This window comes from Arachis ipaensis, chromosome B3 (genome assembly GCF_059453495.1).
Source record: "Arachis ipaensis isolate K30076 ecotype BB chromosome B3, ASM5945349v1, whole genome shotgun sequence".
NCBI lineage: Eukaryota > Viridiplantae > Streptophyta > Magnoliopsida > Fabales > Fabaceae > Arachis > Arachis ipaensis.
Window position 1 is genome coordinate 143,994,409 of NC_142438.1, and position 21,319 is coordinate 144,015,727.

Here is a 21,319-nt window from a genome sequence, read left to right on the forward strand (position 1 = left end):
CCATGAACTTTTTCAGATGAGACAGGATATAGGGCGATTGAAAGGACCGTACGGAACACAGCCTGAGGAGAGAGACACTCACCATGATGACTGAGGTGGTTCAGTTTCTTTTTCAATTCCTATTTTCCTTCTGCTATTATGTTATTTCCCTATTTTATGTTGTTTATTTCTATTCTTTGTATGATTTTTAGTATTTTTTAATCTTCTACCTTTAGTCAGTTGTATAGTTGTTTTTTATTTCTATCTTTTAAAAAATGTCTCATGTACTGCTCAGTAAGTTTGAATCCAAAAAGAAAAGAAAAGAAGTGGTATAATGCATGAGAAATTGAGTTATATTCAAAAATTGTCTTATTTATTTAGATGTGGTGGTGTTTATCTATGATCTTGAATGTATGATAAAAATAATGCATATTTGAATTTGAATTAAGGAATGTTGATACATGAAAAACAGGAATTTAGATAAATATTATGAATTCTTTAAGGATAAAGTATATTTTTTGTCCCTAAAGTTTGGCAAAAGTTTTAAAAATACCCTTAAGTTTTATTTTGTTTCAATTTTGTCCCAAAAGTTTTCGATTTGCATCAAATATACCCCTGACGGTTAAATTTTCAAAAAATTTAAGACCAATCTAACAATAATGCATGAAAATGATGCTTAATTTGCTTGTATTGAGGGTTGTTCTTATGAAATTGTTGTTGAATTGGTCTTAAATTTTTTGAAAAATTAGCCGCTAAGGGTATATTTGATGCAAATCGAAAACTTTTAGGACAAAATTGAAACAAAATAAAACTTAGGGGTATTTTTGAAACTTTTGTCAAACTTAAGGGACAAAAAGTATACTTTACCCATTCTTTAATTTAAACAAAAAATTAATCATTGAAACAAAATTTAGAAAAATAGCAAAAAAATAAAAATAAAAATAAAAGACAAAATCCAAGACTCTAAACATCAATGACTAGAAAGATTAATTTTTTTTTAAAATTATAAATAAAATCTCATAAAATGATAATATTTTTGAAATTTAATATAAATAATTTTATTGATAATTAATGGTAATGTAACAGCAAAAATTAATTATAGTATTTAAAATTCAATGGTTAAGCCCTGAAAAAAAATGTTTTAGCACGGCCAATAAAATAGAAATAAAAATCAATTCCCACCAGAAAAAGAATCAAAATTGTTGTGACATGGATAGATAAGGATGATGGATGCCCATTTATGAGAAGCACATTTTTCCTATGCTGAAGGAAATAAATTCTTAGAATGAAAAAGTTTGAAACGTAAACTTTATGTGCCTATAAATACATGTACTGAGGCAAAGGGAATATACACACCAATAATAAAATCTTCTCTCTTCCTTTATATTACTAAAACATCTTTCTCTCTCTTTATTCTCTATGAATAGTTTCTCTTTCTCTTTCTTTTGTTACTAATTATAAATATATGAATAATTTCTATTGAGCTAATTATATTAATATTAGAGTCTTCTATTTACACATCTTATACTTAGTATACCTTTAATTTATTTTACAACACGTTATCAGCACGAAGCTCTAATGAAATTTTAGGAAGACTTCAGGTAACAAATTTTTATTATGCGAATCTCTTTTATCTTGAATATAATGCTTTTGATATATCTGAAAATTGTGAAAATGACGAGATCTCGATAAATTATGTCTTTACAGGAGAGAAATGGGACCGAAATAAGACAATTGTCAATGAAATATTTGCATATAATGTGGCATTGAATATCATGCATAAATGTAAGGATCTTGAGCCAAGATCAGTCGAAGAATGTCGACAAAGGAATGATTGGCCAAAATGGAAAGAAGCCATGAAGGCTGAGTTAGACTCACTTGCAAAACGTGAAGTCTTTGAACCTATAGTCCGTACACCAGAAGATGTAAAACCTGTTGGATACAGGTGGATATTTGTGAGAAAACGAAATGAGAAAAATGAAGTTGTGCGCTATAAAGCCCGACTTGTGGCACAAGGTTTTTCACAAAGGCCCGGTATAGATTATGAAGAAACGTATTCCCTTGTAGTGGATGCGATAACATTGCGTTATTTGGTCAGTTTATCTGCATATCATAAACTGCATATGCATTTAATGGATGTGGTAACAACCTATTTATACGGCTCATTAGATCGGGATATCTATATGAAAGTCCCTGAAGGACTAAAGATATCTAAACCATCCAATGAATATTCGCAAGGGCTATACTCAGTCAAATTGCAAAGATCTTTATATGGTCTAAAGCAATCTGGACGAATGTGGTATAATCGTCTTACTGAATATTTGGCCAAAAAAACGGATTCAAGAATGATGATATATGTCCGTGTGTTTTCATAAAGAAAACTACATCTGGATTCATTATAATTGCTGTATATGTTGATGATTTAAATATCATTGGAACTCCTGAAGAGATTCCAACAATTATAAAAACTCTAAAAGAAGAGTTTGAAATGAAAGATCTTGGAAGGACTAAATTTTGTCTCGGCCTGCAGATCGAGCATATAAAAAAATGAGATCTTTATTCATCAAACAACATACATAGAGAAGATTTTGAAAATATTTTATATGGATAAGTCACATTCATTAAGTACCCCAATGATCGTAAGATCTTTGGATGTGGAAAATGATCAATTTCGTCCTAAAGAAGAGAATGAAGATATCCTTGGTCCTGAAGTACCATATCTTAGTGCCATTGGAGCGCTAATGTATCTTGCTAATAATACGCGACCTGACATATCATTCGCGGTGAATTTACTAGCAAAATATAGTTCCTTTCCAACCAGAAGACATTGGAGTGGAATCAAACAAATTTTTCGATATCTTCATGGAACGTTTGATATGTGATTGTTTTAACCCTATGAATCCAAGTCACAATTAGTTGGCTATGCAGATACTGGATACTTGTCTGATCCACATAAAGGGAGATCTCAAACAGGATACCTGTTCACATATGGTGGAACGACTATATCTTGGAGGTCCACGAAACAGACGATTGCTGCAACATCTTCTAATCATGCCGAAATACTAGCGATTCATGAAGCAAGTCGCGAGTGTTTTTGACTCAAGAGTTTGATCCAATATATTCTGTCATCATGTGGACTGATTAATCATAAGATAGCTCCAACTGTCCTGTTTGAAGATAATACAGCATGCATTACTCAACTTAAAGGTGGATACATCAAAAGCGATAGAACAAAACATATTTCTCCTAAATTATTCTTCACTCATGATCTTCAAAATCAAGGGACAATTGATGTCCAACAGATCCGTTCAAGTGACAATCTGGCAGATTTATTAACAAAGTCACTCCCAAAATCCTCCTTTGAAAGATTGATACATGAGATTGGGATGCGCCGATTTCGAGACATCAAATGATGTCGACAAGAGGGGGAGACTGTACTCTTTTTTCCTTGGTCAGATTTTTTTCCCATTGGGTTTTTCTTGACAAGATTTTTAATGAGGCAGTCCCCATCACTAAAGGATATTGTACTTTTTTTCCTTCACTAAGGTTTTTTCCTACTCTTTAGTAAGGTTTTAATGATGCAATAATCCTAAATAGTCATCCAAGGGAAAGTGTTGTGACATGGATAGATAAAGATGATGGATGCCCATTTATGAGAAGCACATTTTTCCTATGCTGAAGGAAATAAATTCTTAGAATGAAAAAGTTTGAAATATAAACTTTATGTACCTATAAATAAATTCTTAGAATGAAGAAGTTTGAAACGTAAATTTTATGTGCCTACAAATACATGTACGGAGGCAAAGAGAATATACACAGCAATAATAAAATCTTCTCTCTTCCTTTATATTACTAAAACATCTTTCTCTCTCTTTATTCTTTATGAATAGTTTCTCTCTTTCTTTTGTTACTAATTATAAATATATGAATAATTTTTATTGAGCTAATTATATTAATATTAGAGTCTTCTATTTACACATCTTATACTTAGTATACCTTTAATTTATTTTACAACAAAAATTAATGTGAAGAAAACATAGAGTGGCAGAGGCCAGAGGGGGTGATAAAAATGAAATCCCGCCAGTTTTAGGGCACACTTTTTCCTCCGTCCCTAACACCCTTCACTCTCTGGGGATTTTGGATTTTTCGTTGGTAGATCGCTGTGACTGAGTGTAATTGCCCCTCTTTCTATCTCTCTCAGGTTCATCTACAACTGTTTCTCTTGTTTCGTTAGTATCATTAACTTGATCTAAGTTTTTATATCTAATCTCACTGGTTGAACCGAACTGCTCTATTGAGTACTTTAAAGCTCCCAGCTTTAAGTATGAAGTTGAGAAAATGTTGATTTTTCCCCTTCGTAACATTCATTTAGGTTTAAGTTTTTCCGTGATTTTGTAATCTGATAGTATGAAGCCTCCACAGGTTTTGGGAAAATTAGCAATTGATTTTCCATGGCTAACAATCCATCACAGTTGCTCCCCTCAGGTTTTTACTCTTCTGATTCAGAATCAATGCTTAATTATACTTTTTGTTGGGGGATTATAAGAGAATAATTGTGGTTGAAATATGCAGAGTTGATTGATCGGTGTATAGGTTCAAAGATATGGGTGATAATGAAAGGTGACAAGGAGCTTGTTGGCACTCTTAGAGGCTTTGATGTCTATGTTAACATGGTCCTTGAAGATGTTACTGAATAGTAAGCCTCTGCTTTTGCTCAATTTTAGATGTTATCGATGTTTTTTTTTTTTTTTTTTAATTGTGTCGATCAACCTCATTTGCTGTTATTAGATTTTGTATATGTTTAGGTTGTTTCTTTGAACTACACGTGCATTTTGGGCATGATGATAATAACATGGAATAGATGACTGTTGGTTTGAGTTTTGCAGTGATGCTTTTACAATGCTTGATAATTCGGTTAAACTTTTGTGCCATAATTCCTCGTTTTCAGTTTCCTTAAATCTTGTGTGCTTAAGTTGCCTAGAATATTGATTGAATTGTTTTCTTTCTCGGTTATTTTTTTCTACCCTCCCTAGTGGAGAATGCTGAATGCATATCCTTATAATTATTTGGGGTGTTTTCTATTGGATTCGGATGTTTGAGATATCAGGTGTGGATTTGTTTGTAAGGCAACTCTAAACTATACACACATACGAGATAAGGAGAAAACCTTCTTAATAGAACGTTTTTGCATCTTGATAACTTTATTAGCATTTGCTTTTGTATTTATTTGACAGTGAGATAACCGCTGAAGGGAGACGGATAACAAAGCTTGATCAGATTTTACTTAATGGAAACAACATTGCCATTGTAAGTCCGAATTTATTTATTTTCCTTACAGTCCATGAAAGTTTTTGTTAACAAATTCAGTTCACCATTTTGCATTCACAATAACCTCAAATAGTTCTTTTTAGTTGTTAATCTGCATCACTCGTGTCATGTTGAACTGATACTAACAATTGTCTGGTGTAATGCAGTTGGTCCCTGGTGGTTCACCTGATCCAGAATGAATACTGCTACTTAGTTCCCTTTTTTGGGTATTGTTTTGAACTATGGTGTTCTATGCATCAAAGTCCTCTATTTTAACGAGGCTTCTAATTCCAACCTAGATTTTTGCTCGTCTTTTTGTGTTTAGATACGTGTTTGTAGTGTAATGGCTGTTCAACTTCGATCATCATGGTGAATTATGGATTGTCCGATGTGACAAGTAATGCAACTGATTACAAGAGTTAATTCTGTGCCTTCGTATTCGTCTTTATATACCTACCGATGTTGCTTTTTTATGTTGCTATTGAGTGTTTAAAGGTGAATGGTGAACTTATTGTCTAGATAAAAGTCTTTTTAAGTATTACTCATAACGATTTTGGTCTGTCAGTTGAACTGTAACATCAGTGGTGGTTACCATATCTTTCTTTTTCTCCTTATGTAAAGCTGTGGATTAGCGTTTAGAAAGAGGGCATGTTTTTTGGAGAAACAAATTTCTCAACATGTTAATTAGGAGGAATTTGAACGGGCATAAGAACTCCACAATTTGTAACTTTTATTTTTTGGTTTCGTCAAGTATAATTTCACACGTTATCCACTTAAATTGTGAACTTGCAACAACAAACGGAAAAAAAAAATTCGTGTACCTGTTCAGAACTTGTAATGTTTGACAAAGACCTACGCAGGATAGTGAATGCTAATTTGTTTCTTTTTATTTGGTCACAGGTAAACGCTAGTATTCTTCAATCATCAAAACATGTGATTTATCCAATATCTATTTCTTTATACAAATTTTTAAGTGGAGAACCTAAGTTGTAATGCTTTACAAGTAAAAAATACAAGTGGAAAATGATAGAAAAAAAATTGAACAATCTTGCATGTGTATAAGGGTTGCATCCATGTAAACCGAAGAGGATCATGCATGAAACTTCAACTCAAGCAGCTTAGTTTCAGCAGACTCCTTGTGACATTCATCTTTTTACATTTCATTCTCAACCTCAGATATGTTCTTGCATATAAGGTATGCTGCCTTTGAACATGAGCTCTCAAAACTGACAAAATTGGGCTGGTTGTCATGCCTCCTTTAGTTCAATTAATTAAGCGTGTTTCTCGCCCTTGCTCTAGCCACAGCGCTTGAGTAGAGTTGTTCGTATTGAGCTGCTGAAGAATCCCAGCTGAAATCTATATTCATGTCCTTCTGAACAAGTTGTTTCCAACGCTCAGGATTGTTCATGTAGAGGTTAAATGCTCGTTCTAAAGCACCACTAAAACCCTGTCAAGACTGTATCATTAGGTTTGTGACCACTGAAGTAAACGGAAGAAGTAAAGTTTCGGGTTATCAGGTTTTTCCATAACTGATTCTATTGTAAAACACAAGACAGAATCACTGTGTAGAACTGGAATATCAAACTGCAGATATTTCACACTTTTACTGCTTACCTGCTCATTAGCATCTAAAAATGTAAATCCATTTTGAAATCGGGGAGGTATTGTATCATCATCAACATCAAAAACACTACAAAATGAGACATAATTAGTTAATCTTCAAAAACATTGAAACAGGAATTACTCTCATATTGACACATCATGGATTTTATGTTAACCTGTCATTTAGGCCTCCAGTTTTTCTGACAATGGGTATGGCACCATATCTCATGGATATCATCTGCAGGAAGGAAATTAAGAATTAAGTTTCTCCTTAATCGTAGAAAAGAAGCATGGAACTGGAAGAGACTACAGACTAGCAATACACTTTATAAGCATGGACCTCTCTCTCTCTCTCTCTCTGTTGGCGGGGGGATAAAACTACAAAGATGACTACTAGTGGTGGATACCCCATATGCGATTACTTGTTAGACACATCTGAGACTTCCTATTTCTTTTTTTTTTTTTTTTTTTTTTTTTTTTGGTGTTTGCAATGACTGCTGAGTGATGCTGTAAAAGAGAAGTTTTTATCAACTGTGTGATTGTGCCTGTCCGTAAAGGAAGCTTTTCTAACCTGCCTTTATTAAAGGAATGGATTTTGGCATTTTGGCACGCAGGTTGTCAAGGTTGAGGTTTTCTTTTATATTTAAAAAGAAAAGCAAAGAGCAAAGATGAGGAAAAAGAATTGCAACTTCTCTATAAGATGTCAACACAAATTTTGCTTGAAAATACATGTATTGCAAAAAAGAACAAAACATAGATTACCTTTAATCACAGTATTCTACAATAAGTAATTTCCCACAATTTTACTATCTTACAAGTTCATGAACAACCAAATGACCAATTCGGCCTTACCTGTGTCAGGCCACAAGGTTCAAAGATTGATGGAATGATGAACATGTCAGAAGCAGCATAAATGGCATGGGCAAGAGATTCATCATACTTCAGTATCAACCTTACTTGATCATGATTCTGAAAGTTCTCAGCAATGCCCTCAAATTCTTTCTAGAGAGCAAAAAATGATAATCAGTTGGCAGAAAATAGGAATATGAATTGCCATGTCCCGATATCAACAGTAAACAAAATAAATTTTCAACCTCAATAATCAATTTCCGGTCTATTTTTAAAGGAAAACTTTCATGAATGGTATCTTTTCATTACTTTCACCTATCCTATGCAGTCTGGGCTGACTCCTTTCCGAAATAAATTAAAACACCTCTAAACTTTAGCTAGAGGAAAAGGAAATATGACCTGAATATGGTGCACTGGACTTTCACCAAGAAGAACAAATTGCCCTCCCAGACCCAATGTTCGATATATCGCATGTCTAATAAGATGAACACCTTTTTGTGGTACCAATCTTGTTATGCAGCCAACCTATCAAAGAGAGAATAAATAAAATACAAGTATTAAAGCATTTCCATTTCTAAGATTAAGTCTTAGTGTGATTCAGTGAGTAAAAAGATAATTCAAAATTTCAAGATCAAGAGTATCCTTTCACCAATTGATAAAGCAGCAACGGGCACCAATAAAGCAAACATAAACAACAGATAAGTTTGAACTTTTTTTATATCAAGAAATAAAATTAGATCAATCAATACGAGCAAAGTTCTAATTTAAAATACGATATATAATTACCAATGGCCTCCTGTGGTCTGTGGATGAAAGACCAAGTTTTCTTCTTAAGGCTGCCTTATTCTCTGCTTTCCCTTGAAGATCATTTGCATTGTAGTGGACTTCAAGACATGGATCAGTAGCAGGATCCCATGCATCAGTATCAATGCCATTAAGAATCCCAATGAACTTCTTGGAATGGGAAGAAAGAGTTGAATGGAGGCCATGTCCTCCCTGCATTTTGTACAAGAATAAACCATTCACGAGAATAACTTTTATGATTCAAAATCTAACATTGAGGATAGATTGTGCACGATTATATATACTTGATTACTATTTTGAGCAACCTGCTGATAGCTTAATGTACTATTAGCTAAATTGTAAACTGTAATAATCTAACATTTTATAATCGTTTTAGTAAATACATTTATATTGAAATCTGAAGATCAATTTTAGATCCTTTGCAGTCTATGTTAACGTGCAAATCAATCAGATATCTTAATCATGTCAAATGTCAAATATTTATGTCATGCATGTGACTAACTTAGTCTTTAACATATCCCTGTACATTAAATGCATGCAGGCTTGAAGCATGGACTAAGCACAAGCCAACTTGAACCTTAGACAGGATTATTTTTTGAACAGGAAAAACTTAACATTTTGATGACATGGATCAAACTCAACTTGGTCATAGAGGCGGAAATATGACAAGTATCAGCTCTCCTAAAAAGCTTTTAGATTAAGGCATGTGAATGTTTTTATATCACAAACAATCCTTTTTTCAGGGAACCATCTTTTCACAGCAAAGGAGTATGATCAAAGAAGTTTTGGGACAAGATGTTATTCCCAGTCAATCTAATGCTTTAATGCTTATGGCAACACGTGTTCTGCCATATATCTATATGCACAAGAACAAGAAGTGAAACATACCTCAGCAGTTCTCACTTCTTGGGCATAAGTAGGAGACACGGTTGTCACAATGTTTGAGAAAACAACTGCACCCTGAACATTATAAGGTAAAAGTATTATTACTTACATTCACTAATGTAAGACAAAATAGACAATCTTTTATTGATATAAAACCTTGACAGCGTTGACTTTATCATGTTCTGAGTTGTCCTGCATTCTATCTGGTCTATTTAACTGGTGGGCACGAAGACCACATGATTCCAACTCTGATGCTGCAGCAATCCCTTGATACTGAAAGTTATGGCATGTAAAACACATCCTAGCTGAATCTAACCCCTTTGGGACATACATCTCCCAATATAGTGGAGCCTACCAAAGAAACAAAAGTTTTTCAATGTTAGGTAGAGAGCGAAAATCTTCTACATGCCTATAAAATGATTCATCGCTCATACCACAAATGCTGTCTGCCAATCATGGCAATGAATGATATCTGGCTTCTTGCCAGCTCGAAGAAGAAACTCAAGAGCTGCACGGCTAAAGTACGAGAAGCGTTTGAAATCATCGTGCTCCCCATAATAAGTTCCTCGCCAGAATAGCTTATGAGGATGATGGGGCTCAATGAAATAAACAGGAAGCCCTGCATGGTTGAAGTAAAGTTACTTTACTGGATGAAGTTATAAAGACATTTAATTAAAATGGAAATATTTAATTAACCTTCAACAGTGCCAACCCAGATTTTATTTTTGAACAATTGACCATCAAAGTATGACTCTATCACCACATCCAAAGCCTGCAAGAATAATCTTATTATCATTTATCAAAAGTAGTTCAAGACACATGGTCAATTCTTTTCTCAATAAAAGAGCATACCCTTAAGTCACAAATTCGGTCATAGTGCATACAATCATATTTGGGAAGAATAATTTCGACAAGGTGTCCTTTTCTTTGTAGTGCTTTACCCAGACCACAGACAACATCCCCCAAACCACCAACCTGTTACGGATATAACTTAAGCTAATATTAGTTCATAGAGCAAACATAGCTCAGATAAAAGAAAATGATCTGATACCATTGCAGGAGAAACAATAAATAAATGACCAAGAAATTAATCAAACAAGAGCTCCTTAGTCAAATTAAATGCAGTAACAGAATATGTTAGTTTCTCGAAAGGAGTATTCCAGATGATTCAACCTTAATCTGTGATAAGGTTGAATAAGGGGTTTAGTGGCTGATGAAATATCTTTTAAGAAATGTCCAATCACACCAAAGGCACATGAATCTGCAAAATTTCATACATAGCCAAAGTACATGGCTTCTTATACCAAACCAAGCACCAAAAAATGAATAAACAAAACTCTCTTTTATAACTCAGCGGTAGAGTGTCACCTTGACGTGGTGGAAGTCATCAGTTGGAGGCTGATTATCCCTAAACCCAACCCAATGTGAGTTTTTCTATTTTGATGCCGTAATTAAATGAGAATTTAGAATAGATAAGTGTTTTGGCAAACCCACAGTGGCTGAATGATATATAATACAACATATGGCAGATAAAGCATGCACTGATAAAAAAATGTAAGAGTGATTTTTTTTTTATCTTTTTATTTTTTATTTATAAAAAAAAGAGAGAAGAAATATTGTTAGCATGGAGAGAAGCATACTAGACAAAATGAGTTAACCAGGATGAAACATAGGGATACGCAAATAATGGGTTCACCTTGGCAACTGGTGCCATCTCTGCTGCAATATGAATCACACGCAATCCCTGACTAAAAATTAAAAATAAGAGAAATATAAGGCAATGGATATTATATAAAAGTCATAATTTACAAGTAAAAGGTAATACCTTGTTGCAGATGATGTAAGCTTGAGAAATGCAGAAATAGCCTCATTTTCACTTTGTTCTTTACAAGCCATATATGTGTCTCTAATACGTCTGTCTCTCTTCCACACCTTTTCTCTCAAAAGATTTGCGTCATCCACTGATATTTTCTTTTCAAGTGACCAACCATCAATCATAAGCAACAATCGGCTCCAAAACTCCCATGGCATATCTTCCACTGGTCCATCCAGCGCCCTTTTCTTGGTTTCTTCTCTCAGATCACTAAGTGTAACTTGAAATTCCTTCTCTGAATCTTGATACTTCTGAACATAAGAATTTATTTCTTCATCTGACTTTTGAAGGCGTTCCTCCAATGATTTTATCTTCTGCTGCATTTCTTCATTGTACTTTTGCAATTTATCTGATGACAGCTTATAGTTATTAGCTTCTTCCAGGGATGCTTCCAATTTTTCAAGCTTTCTTCGAAGATCCTGGTTTTGTTGCAACACTGTAATATCTTGATTAGCTTGTTTGGTTGCATTATCTAGCATCACTTGTAGATCTTCAACCTTCTCCCGTAAATCCTTGCATTCAACTCTTAATGTAGACAGTTCTGAAAAGTCTTCCTGTGATTCTAGTAATTTTGATTCTAAGTCCTTCAGGGCAGATTCCAAAGATGACCGTTCTTTTTCCAAGACCACTACACGCTCACTAGTATTATTGACATCATTAAGCTGAGCTTTGAATGATTCTATGGCACTCTTCAGAGAGGCATTTTCTTCCCTCAAAGAATTAAGCTCCACAGTAAGAGAATGAATGCTTTCATTATGACTCGGAGGGTATTCATCGTTCAAAAATCTCTTTAGATGGGCGTGCAATTCAGTATCTCCTCCTTCAGGATTGCCCCTTTGAGCCAACTCACTGCGCAGTTTCTCTAACTGTTCCTCCAAGCGTTTCACATGTATCTTTTCCTGGGTTGCAACCTCAATTCGGGCATCAGTCTCAGCCAACCTCGTCTCTAAGACATTAATTTCTCCTTGTAATGCTTCCTTTTCAGCAAGAATCTTTTCAAGGTCCTGAAGTGCATGAATTCTAGCTTGATTTAGAAGAAGGATGTCTGCAAGAAGAATATATAATTATTAATAACAGGTGGCAAGACAACAAACCAAGAATGTTGGTAGTAGAAAAGTATATCCATAACCATTACAGAATGATATCTTACTTTTCTCTGTATTTTGTATCATGCCTAGCATATCCACAAGTTGACCACCAGACAATTGTTCGGCCTGCTCTGCTCCATTTATATTTACAGCCTATTTCATAGTTAAATAATTAGTTGGCTGACCTTCTAACCTCGACAAAATTTCCACCCAATAATGTCACTAGGTACTCATGTCTAAAAAACTTGCACATAGGTACATATCCAACTAGGGAAAAGAAAATTATGGAGATTCATGACATGGGAACCAAATTATAATGATTTTGTTATAATGTGCTTTTATAACTTTATGCAGTTCTATTGGGATCCTAGCTAGTGTGGTAATCTTATCTATAGATAAACCATCAAATCTAGGTCCTTTTTAATAGTTACATTATAGTTTTCTTGATCACTTTTGTACTTTTCATATAATCTACATTTCTACTAAGGCCTCTATATGTCTTCTCCTTTCGTGGTCCAACTACCTAAGATGAGACCCTACTATCTTTTAACAATGGCAACTGTTAACATTAAAAGCCTGGGGCTCTGTACCTATAAACATGCCATAATTCATATAAATAAAACGATTGGAAAATACAGACTGTATTTTTATAAAGAATCACACAGTATACATTCTCAATTTAAAGTTATATCTGTAATTAGTTGACTGTGATACCGAAGGTGTAGTTTCGGGTATTAAAATCGGACTATCCAATTGCTCCACAGAATCAATGTTTCCAGTATCAGTACTGCTCAAGATTTCGTTGTTTACGATTGGGAGACTATCCAACGAAGCCTCTCTGTGCTCTGAATCCCTATCTTGATCTGGTTGGGGATCTCCATCTGTGGAAGGCTGTTCATGAGAAGCTTTCTTGATATGTTGTTTCTTGTGCTGGGAACTGTATACAACACAATAAGTTCGTGTGCATGCTAAACATCAAAGATAGAGCATTACCAGCTAGAGGAATCCAATCAGACCTCATAAAAGCAAAATCCAAAATAGTCAACAAAACATCCCAAGAAAATGTAAGGACATTTTGAGAATCAGACAAGTAACGAAAATTGATGAGCCACATATTTGGAGCTTAGCTAAACCAATTCTAACACATAACGCTCATTTTCAAGAAACGCATAACACACAAGAAAGAAAGAAAGAAAGAAAGAAAGTAGCTAATAGGGCAGGGAAGGGCGTAACATCAAGCAAGCAGAGTGCAATAAAACAAAATTTGAATAATATAAAAAAAAAGGCACCTGAGACTCCGTTGGCGCATTTTGCAGGAAGCGGGAAGAAGAAGGCCATGGGAAGATGAAGAAGGAAAGCGAACAACCGTGTTGGGATGGCTCTGGTTGAGGTTCCAGCATACGAAGCATGTTGTCAACTTCGAAGCCATTCTCGGATCAATCTATCTACAAAACCTACTAGACCTATACAAAACAACTGTATATACTGAAATCTGGTATATTATGATCGCGCAAATACAACGAAGAACTGAAGAAGAAGAAGAAGAAGAAGAAGAAGAAGAAGAAGAAAGAGGTGTGTTACTGTGTTCTGTTCTTTTCTTCTCTTCTCTTTTCTTTTCTTTTCTCCTTTTGGTTACTTGGGCCGTTAGGAACGGTTCTTGTCACACCACACTCCCTTCCACCGCACACTTAGGATTTTATTTTCCAACGAAATAAGAGTGAGATTTTTACTTTTCTTGTACACCTATATATAAAAATATCTCACTATCTACCAAGCGACGGGAACGTGACTCTCCAAAAAGATGACGAGGCTTGGGTTCCATCACGTGCGCTCTCACGTGATCCAAGAAAAAATGCTCACTTTCCGTTATAGTATAGTTGGCGTGAGTGACTGAGTGTTGAGGTGGTTAATGGCAGTTAGATGAATGTAACTAGAATCCAAAGAGTTGTTCTCCTCAACAACCCACGCCGTCGCTGTTTCTCGACATCAACCTGCTTCGACATAGCAACTTGCATTGCGTCCCTTCAGTCATGTGCCCACCATGCCAACCTCTCCAAAGGCAAGGAGCTCCATTTGTATGCAATCAAAAGCGGGTATCTTGCATCGCCGCTTGTCGTAACCAGCCTCATTAACATGTACTCGAAGTGCACCCTCATGAGCAATGCCTTCAAGGTCTTCAACTACCCTACCGATCTTGATAAGAATGTCTTCGCCTACAATGCTGTCATTGCTGGATTTGTTGGGAATGGGCTTTCCCTTGATGGCTTCTTGGTTTACAAGCGAATGCGCCATCTGGGTGTCACTCCGGATAAGTACACATTCCCGTGTGTGATCAGAGCCTGTGTGGAGGATTTAGAGGTTAAGAAGATTCATGGATTGTTGTTTAAGTTTGGATTGGAGTTGGATGTGTTTGTAGGGAGTGCTCTGGTTAATACTTACATGAAATTTGGGTTGGTGATGGATGCACATGAGGTGTTTGAGGAATTGCCTGTTAGAGATTTGGTACTTTGGAACTCAATGCTCAATGGGTATGCACAAGTTGGGCTGTTTGAGGAGGCTCTGGAGGCATTTAGGAGGATGAGGAAGAATGGAGTGGTTGCTTGTAGGTTTACTGTTACAGGTGTTTTATCTATTTTTTCTGTGATTGGAGACCTTTGCAATGGAAGAGCTGTTCATGGATTTGTGATGAAAATGGGTTATGATTCCAGTGTGGTTGTTTCGAATGCACTGATTGATATGTATGGGAAATGCAAATGCATTACTGATGCCTTGGGTGTTTTTGAGATGATGGACGAGAAGGATATCTTTACATGGAACTCAATCATCTCAGCTCATGAATGTTGCGATGATCATTATGGAACTTTGAGGCTCTTTGATTGGATGCTGGGAAACAAGGTTCAACCTGACTTGGTCACAATTACGGCAGTGCTTCCGGCTTGTACTCATCTAGCAGCCTTGATGCATGGTAGAGAGATACATGGGTTTATGATTGTAAATGGGTTGGGAAAAGATGGAAGCAACAATGGTTTTGATGATGTTCTGTTGAAAAATGCTCTGATGGACATGTATGCCAAATGTGGAAATATGAGGGATGCTCGCATGGTTTTCAATAATATGAGAGAAAAGGATGTGGCCTCATGGAACATAATGATCACTGGTTATGGAATGCATGGCTATGGTGATGAGGCACTGAACACATTTTCTCGTATGTGTCAAGCTCAGATGGTGCCTAATGAAATTAGTTTTGTTGGATTGTTATCTGCATGCAACCATGCCGGCATGGTGGAAGAGGGGCTTGAGTTTCTAGCCGTAATGGAATCAAAATATGGCGTCTCACCATCCATTGAACACTACACCTGCGTGATAGACATGCTCAGTCGAGCTGGAAAGCTCACCGAGGCATATGAGTTGGTACGAACAATGCCATATCAAGCTGATCCTGTAGGATGGAGGTCTTTGCTGGCAGCATGCCGTCTCCATAAGGACACGGACTTGGCTGAGATTGCTGCGAGCAAGGTGATTGAACTTGAGCCGGACCATTGTGGGAACTATGTATTGATGGCAAATGTTTACGGAGTTGCTGGTCGATATGAAGAAGTATCAGAGGTGAGATATGCAATGAGGGAACAGAATGTGAAGAAGAGTCCAGGGTGTAGCTGGATTGAGCTCATAAATGGCTTGCATGTTTTTGTAACAGGAGATAGGACCCATCCCCAAACAGAAATAATTTATTCTGGTTTAAATTCATTGGCAACAGTTATGCATGAGTATGGATATGTCCCATTGATCTAGCATTTGGTATGCAAGAGAAAGTCTATTCACACATCAAAATGTAAACTTCCCTTTGCTTAATTGGTAGTCCAAAAGTTGCTTTGAATTAATGTCAATTGTCCACATTAATTGTAATTATTAGGATTGCTCATAACTCAACATAGGATATTTATATCAGCTACCAGTCTAACATCAATTACAACATACATAAATAAACTATAGAACTATTTTCCTCCTCTGAGAATAGTATATATGAATGACATTTTTTTTGGGGTGATATATGAGAAATCAAGCAGAGAGGAATGAATGAGTGGAGATATACAACTATAGGACTCCGTTCTATCATTGATATAATTGGATCTCAACATAAAACCCTTAATATTCTAATAACACACAGCTCCCATTTTTATGCCTATCCATCAATGTTAAACTAGATATATTTTAAGAAGTATGGAACCAGAGACAGGTTACAGCTTCAATAATCACTCAAGCCTTCCCAAATTGATCATTAATGTCTTCTAATGTTGAAGTATTGAGAATATGATCAGTATTGGAGCTCTTGTCATCCAGGTAGTACTGATAAAGGTATGACAGAAAGCCCCAAACAGCTAGCACCAAAGAGATGGCCTTTATTCCATGCATTATGTCATGAAAAACGAACACTGCCAAAATCGGAATGATAGGCAAACCCAAAACGACTATGGAATTGGATAAGAGGGAAGACGTCTCGAAAATCAGCCCCACACAACCAATGTTAAAGAGATTCCAACATATTGCTGAGAAACTGAGAGTTAGCAGATAAGATACTTTTCCCATCTCATACTCCTCTATTTCTGTATGCAGCTTATTTCCCTCTCCACTAGCAAATAGTCCCACAAGAGTAACAATGGTGGCCACAAGGGATTCGTATACTATCACATCCATAAGAACTCTGATAGTATTTCTTTTCAAAACCTTCAGAAATGAAAGCTGTGTAAGGGAAAGTAATAATCCATACGCAGCCGATCCAGCCACTGAAGCTATGAATCCTAGCACATAATTATGCTTAGAGTTCCCACTGGAAATTTCATTTTCAGGTTGAAAGGCAAGTAGGGTGGGAGAGAGAGTTAGAAGGACTAGAGAATTTATAAGGTAAGGTGTAAACTTCACTGAGTTGAGGAAAAAAGAGAAAAAGGCATTGAAAGCCAACCGGGATGAGGTAATGAGTGCAAAAGTGGAAGCAGGAAGGTGTGCTAGCCCCAAAGACTCCAAGTAACTGGTCAATGCCACAAGTAGACCAAGGGAGACATAGACAAGTGCTAAAGCTGAGGCAGATGGGTTTGGAAGAATGCTGTTTCTGCTGGGAGTTTTTCGTGTTGTGATGCAGTAATAAGGCAGCAGAATAGGGAACCCAACAACCTGGACAAGTGATCCCATCCATTTGCTATTTCCGCCTTTGTCATAGTACAACCTTCCCAGGAGTGTAGCAGCAGCCTGGCCGGACAAGACAAATACTGAATAGAGAGTTATGAGGAACCAACGACGATAACTTCTTTGATGTTTGATTGTTGGTTGATCTGCGTTGTTGAGAAAACCATTCATTGGTTGATCTGCATGGTTGGGAAAACCATTCATTGGTTGATCAATGTGGTTGAGCAAATCATTACTCTCCACTGGTTTTGTTTCATTCACTGCATAATCTGCAAACAAAATATCAGCATTCAGTGATTTGCTTCAAGACTTGGATGTTTCACATTCATGCAAGGTAGGATTTCTTAGCCTATGATCGCAACTAGAGCATAATCAAAAGAGTGAAGATGATGAACTTTAGTTCATTCCCTCGAGAAACCAGAAATATACAGTTATTAACTTAGCACTTTAGTGATACTGATTTCAAATCTCATAACTAAGGTGGCCTAATTATATGTTGAATAAGATGAAATTTATGTACCCTCCACGCAGAGTTGCACTTCCTGTGATTCTCTCATGTCAAAACAACTAGCTTGTGAGAAACACAGATGAAAGGGAGCTTGCATGCAAATGAGTGACTATGAAAACGTATGTAAAATGAAATGTGTAATGTGTTATGTTTGTACAAACTATAATACAGAGGCCAGTAAGATTGTAAGATGATATTTTATAAGATAATTAATTGTTTGGTATTTTTAACTTAGAAGATACATTTTGATTTTTTTAAAGAAAATGAATATTATGTCTTTCGGTCTCTAGTTAAAGTTAGTCCAACACACATATTCTGAAAGAGCAAAACATGATAATATTTATAAGTGTGAATGTGTTGCTTTTTATCTTCCTCATAAGTACTGGCCCTTTGTTACCTTTAAAAGGCATATTTCATTTACAACATCGCTTCTAAAATATAGTTTTAGACTTTCAAGAGGTATTATTTATTATTTATATTTTTTACGTCTTTTCACCTATTAATGCAGCCATCACACCGAAGGAGAAAAAACCGAAGGCAGTACTCGTTACTCAATTGACTTATTTGTCTGGCTGATGGTTGATACACACACACAAAGACCGAAATTTTAAAGCATTGAAAGCAATACCTATTGCTTAATTAGTTAATTTCAGAAAGAAAAAGCTTTAACTTGTCTTGTAAGCACATAAATGAAAAACCAAAGAAAATCTAAAATAGAAACATCGTGAATCTTTAGGCATTGCTATTAACGGGAATGGATCTTCTCAATTGTTAAAAAAAATTGAGAGTGTAAAGTGTGATCTCTAACCTTTCATTGTTCTCTCTCTCATAGTTATTTTTGATCCCACTTATAAAATTAATGGTGAGAGATCACACTTTACTCTCTTAATTGTTAAAAAAAATTGAGAGGATCCATTTTCGCCATTAACTAGGTATTAATGCAGTGGGGGCAAAAAAACATTAATACTAGAAATTTAGAATGTGCAAAAAAAAAAAGATATTTGTTTTATGGGTTTTAAAATGGGTCAGGTTATTTGTTTCTTTCAAATATATGACTAAATTCAATCTATTTAATGCTTCAAAGAAAGTTTAGACTAATTGAGCACCTCAATCATACAAGTGATAATATCGCTTTCGGCTTTTGCCCCTCAATCATATTGGCCCGCATCTAATCATTCTCTATAGTTTTTTATTATTGAAGGACTAAACTAATGACAACTTTCTTTAGAGTGCTAAATTTATATCACCTATAACTTTTGGGGATCAAAGTGATCGTTTGCTAGTTACTTTTTTATTTGAGACAAGAATTTCATTGAGAATGAGGAGGAAAATCAGCATTTAAAAAGAAAACGAAAAACAAACTTGATATTTCAAGTAATTACACATTGTCAATAACTTGATATCTCAACCAACTCGAAAGTAATTGGAGTTATTAATGACTGAGGTAATTGTTTTACGATGAAAATTGAAAAGTAAATGGACTTAATTCACTACGTACCTACAAAGGCTTTCTTGTCTATTTGTTTATTGATGACAGCTTGTCATTATTCATACATACAAATGGTGCTGTTGAACCAGAATATTGCATTATCTCAATGTGCAGAATCTCCCTAACTTGTTTTTGTTAATACTGAATTCTCTTGGCTCCCGCAATTAAATAATTTAGAAAAGATTGCATCAGAAATTCAGATTACATTAAAAAAAAAAAAAGAAGATAAATAAATAAGTAAATAACTTACAGCTGCATTTGGTAACTGAATTAATGGGTACAATCAGAACATCACTCCGATCTTCTTTCTTAGACAGTTAGACATGGTTTTACTTCATCAGATTGAAGCATCCTCTCCAAAACCTGATCAATGGCTACATCAATCCGAAAAGATAGAAAGTTAAACTTAGAAATGTCAAAAGGAAAGAGATAATATGTTCAGTACATTGTTTATGGCCACTATTCAAATGCAGTTATCCCTGTGTATCCCTCCTCACCCCAAAGTCGTTTCAGAACTCAGTTGTTCTGAAATGTTTCCAAATTGTTATGTTGAGGTTGAGCAGCAACCCTTAGGAAGCAATGCATCATATATCGTGTTTTAATTGGGGCAAAAGAAAGGCTAATTCAATAGAAGTTAGTACAGAAATCAAAATCAATAAGCAACTTCTCAAGGTTATTCTAAATAATCTCTCCAAATGTTCCAGACATATTATATTATATAATAAGTGCCATAAAACAACAATTTTTTTTTAAAAAAAAGTGCAAACATCATTTTAACAGAAAAGAAAAATTTTTTAAATTCAGATTGACATTAGATCAACATACTTTTTTCTTTATTGCACACACCACCTTCCAAGTAAATGAAGGAACAAGAACATACCCCCAAGTTGTTGAAACCGAATACCAAGCCATACTCTCCATTTGACCAATCACTTATTGGCAGTAAAATCCAAAATTCTTCAGCCTTCATTTATATACCCCGAGAGGGATCCAAAACCTCACTTAAAATCATAACAATCTCCCCACTTGTCTTCATTCCTGGTAGTGGCATTTTAAATCATACAAAAGCAATGCACAAAATCATTCACCTACACAACTAAACAAAAGAACAAAACAAAGTAGATTCTTTTCTAGACATTGAAGATCATATTTGAACCCTAACTACTTTGTACTTTCAAACTCTTTTAACTAAAAAAAACTAATGCCGAAAGTATTTCAAGAATTAACCTGTTTGTGCCACGAGAGCATTCTGCGAAACCTTCCGCATCGAAAACTTCCGCGAAGCCAAGCCATGCGGGAGCGCCATTTGTGATTTGAAAAGTTGGAATCGTACAGATGAAACAAACACCTTAGGGTTCTGATGTGGCTTCGGCGTCGGTTCGGGGGCAGTTTCCCCCATCGCCACGGCGGTAACGGTGTAGGTGGCCGTACATTCGCGGGAAAATGGAAACGAAATTGCGAAACGATAGTGACAGTGGCGCGAGGCATGGAATGAAGAACAGAAAAACTGTAACCCTAACCAAAAGGGAAAACAAAAAAAAAATCAAAGTCGAATTTATTGAGCAAAGCTGAATTATGGAAGCCCAATAAGAGTCCAATGTGAGCCCATTATATGCTGTTGTTAGCGTCTATCTTGGCCTGGCGGATAAGAGATACTGTGAAAAACAAATTAAAAAAATAAAAGTCTGTTCGTCCTACGTTTGTTAGAAGTAAGAACTAATAAAATTAGTAGTTTGTAGTTTTTTAAATAATTT

General features: G+C 35.5%; 4 protein-coding genes across 10 annotated transcripts; 2 read left to right on the forward strand and 2 right to left on the reverse strand.

Moving 5' to 3' along the window:
* The first annotated feature begins 3,995 nt into the window (after nt 1-3,995).
* On the forward strand, nt 3,996-5,709 carry LOC107631561 (sm-like protein LSM5). 2 transcript variants are annotated; one of them, XM_016335050.3, is made up of 5 exons: nt 3,996-4,180; nt 4,402-4,464; nt 4,552-4,675; nt 5,214-5,286; nt 5,454-5,709. In XM_016335050.3, exons 2-5 carry the CDS (start codon nt 4,431-4,433, stop codon nt 5,484-5,486), a joined length of 264 nt encoding a protein of 87 aa, XP_016190536.1. In that variant the 5' UTR covers nt 3,996-4,180; nt 4,402-4,430; the 3' UTR covers nt 5,487-5,709. The 2 variants fall into 2 exon arrangements, with proteins under 2 accessions (XP_016190536.1, XP_088364144.1); XM_088508018.1 differs by having other exon boundaries at nt 4,054-4,151.
* A 445-nt stretch (nt 5,710-6,154) lies between these two features.
* SS4 (starch synthase 4) lies at nt 6,155-14,109 on the reverse strand. Of its 2 annotated transcripts, XM_016335048.3 has the most exons (17): nt 13,969-14,106; nt 13,677-13,850; nt 13,102-13,324; nt 12,450-12,540; nt 11,252-12,344; nt 11,123-11,174; nt 10,279-10,401; nt 10,123-10,198; nt 9,861-10,045; nt 9,583-9,777; nt 9,430-9,501; nt 8,524-8,733; nt 8,137-8,262; nt 7,741-7,890; nt 7,065-7,126; nt 6,901-6,976; nt 6,155-6,733 (listed from the first exon to the last, which is right to left on the reverse strand). In XM_016335048.3, exons 2-17 carry the CDS (start codon nt 13,814-13,816, stop codon nt 6,554-6,556), a joined length of 3,054 nt encoding a protein of 1,017 aa, XP_016190534.1. In that variant the 5' UTR covers nt 13,817-13,850; nt 13,969-14,106; the 3' UTR covers nt 6,155-6,553. The 2 variants fall into 2 exon arrangements, with proteins under 2 accessions (XP_016190534.1, XP_016190533.1); XM_016335047.3 differs by having other exon boundaries at nt 13,677-14,109.
* A 198-nt stretch (nt 14,110-14,307) lies between these two features.
* Nucleotides 14,308-16,394, forward strand: LOC107631557 (Pentatricopeptide repeat (PPR) superfamily protein). Its single transcript, XM_016335039.3, has one exon. It carries the CDS (start codon nt 14,308-14,310, stop codon nt 16,177-16,179), a length of 1,872 nt encoding a protein of 623 aa, XP_016190525.1. The 3' UTR covers nt 16,180-16,394.
* LOC107631559 (putative purine permease 10) lies at nt 16,303-21,092 on the reverse strand. Of its 5 annotated transcripts, XM_016335044.3 has the most exons (4): nt 20,793-21,092; nt 20,446-20,603; nt 19,816-19,939; nt 16,303-17,837 (listed from the first exon to the last, which is right to left on the reverse strand). In XM_016335044.3, exon 4 carries the CDS (start codon nt 17,770-17,772, stop codon nt 16,645-16,647), a length of 1,128 nt encoding a protein of 375 aa, XP_016190530.1. In that variant the 5' UTR covers nt 17,773-17,837; nt 19,816-19,939; nt 20,446-20,603; nt 20,793-21,092; the 3' UTR covers nt 16,303-16,644. The 5 variants fall into 5 exon arrangements, 3 of the variants coding, with proteins under 3 accessions (XP_016190530.1, XP_088364143.1, XP_016190528.1); XR_015907199.1 differs by lacking the exon at nt 16,303-17,837 and having other exon boundaries at nt 19,811-19,928; nt 20,793-21,082; XM_088508017.1 differs by lacking the exons at nt 19,816-19,939; nt 20,446-20,603; nt 20,793-21,092 and adding an exon at nt 19,575-19,715.
* Between the last annotated feature and the right edge of the window lie 227 nt (nt 21,093-21,319).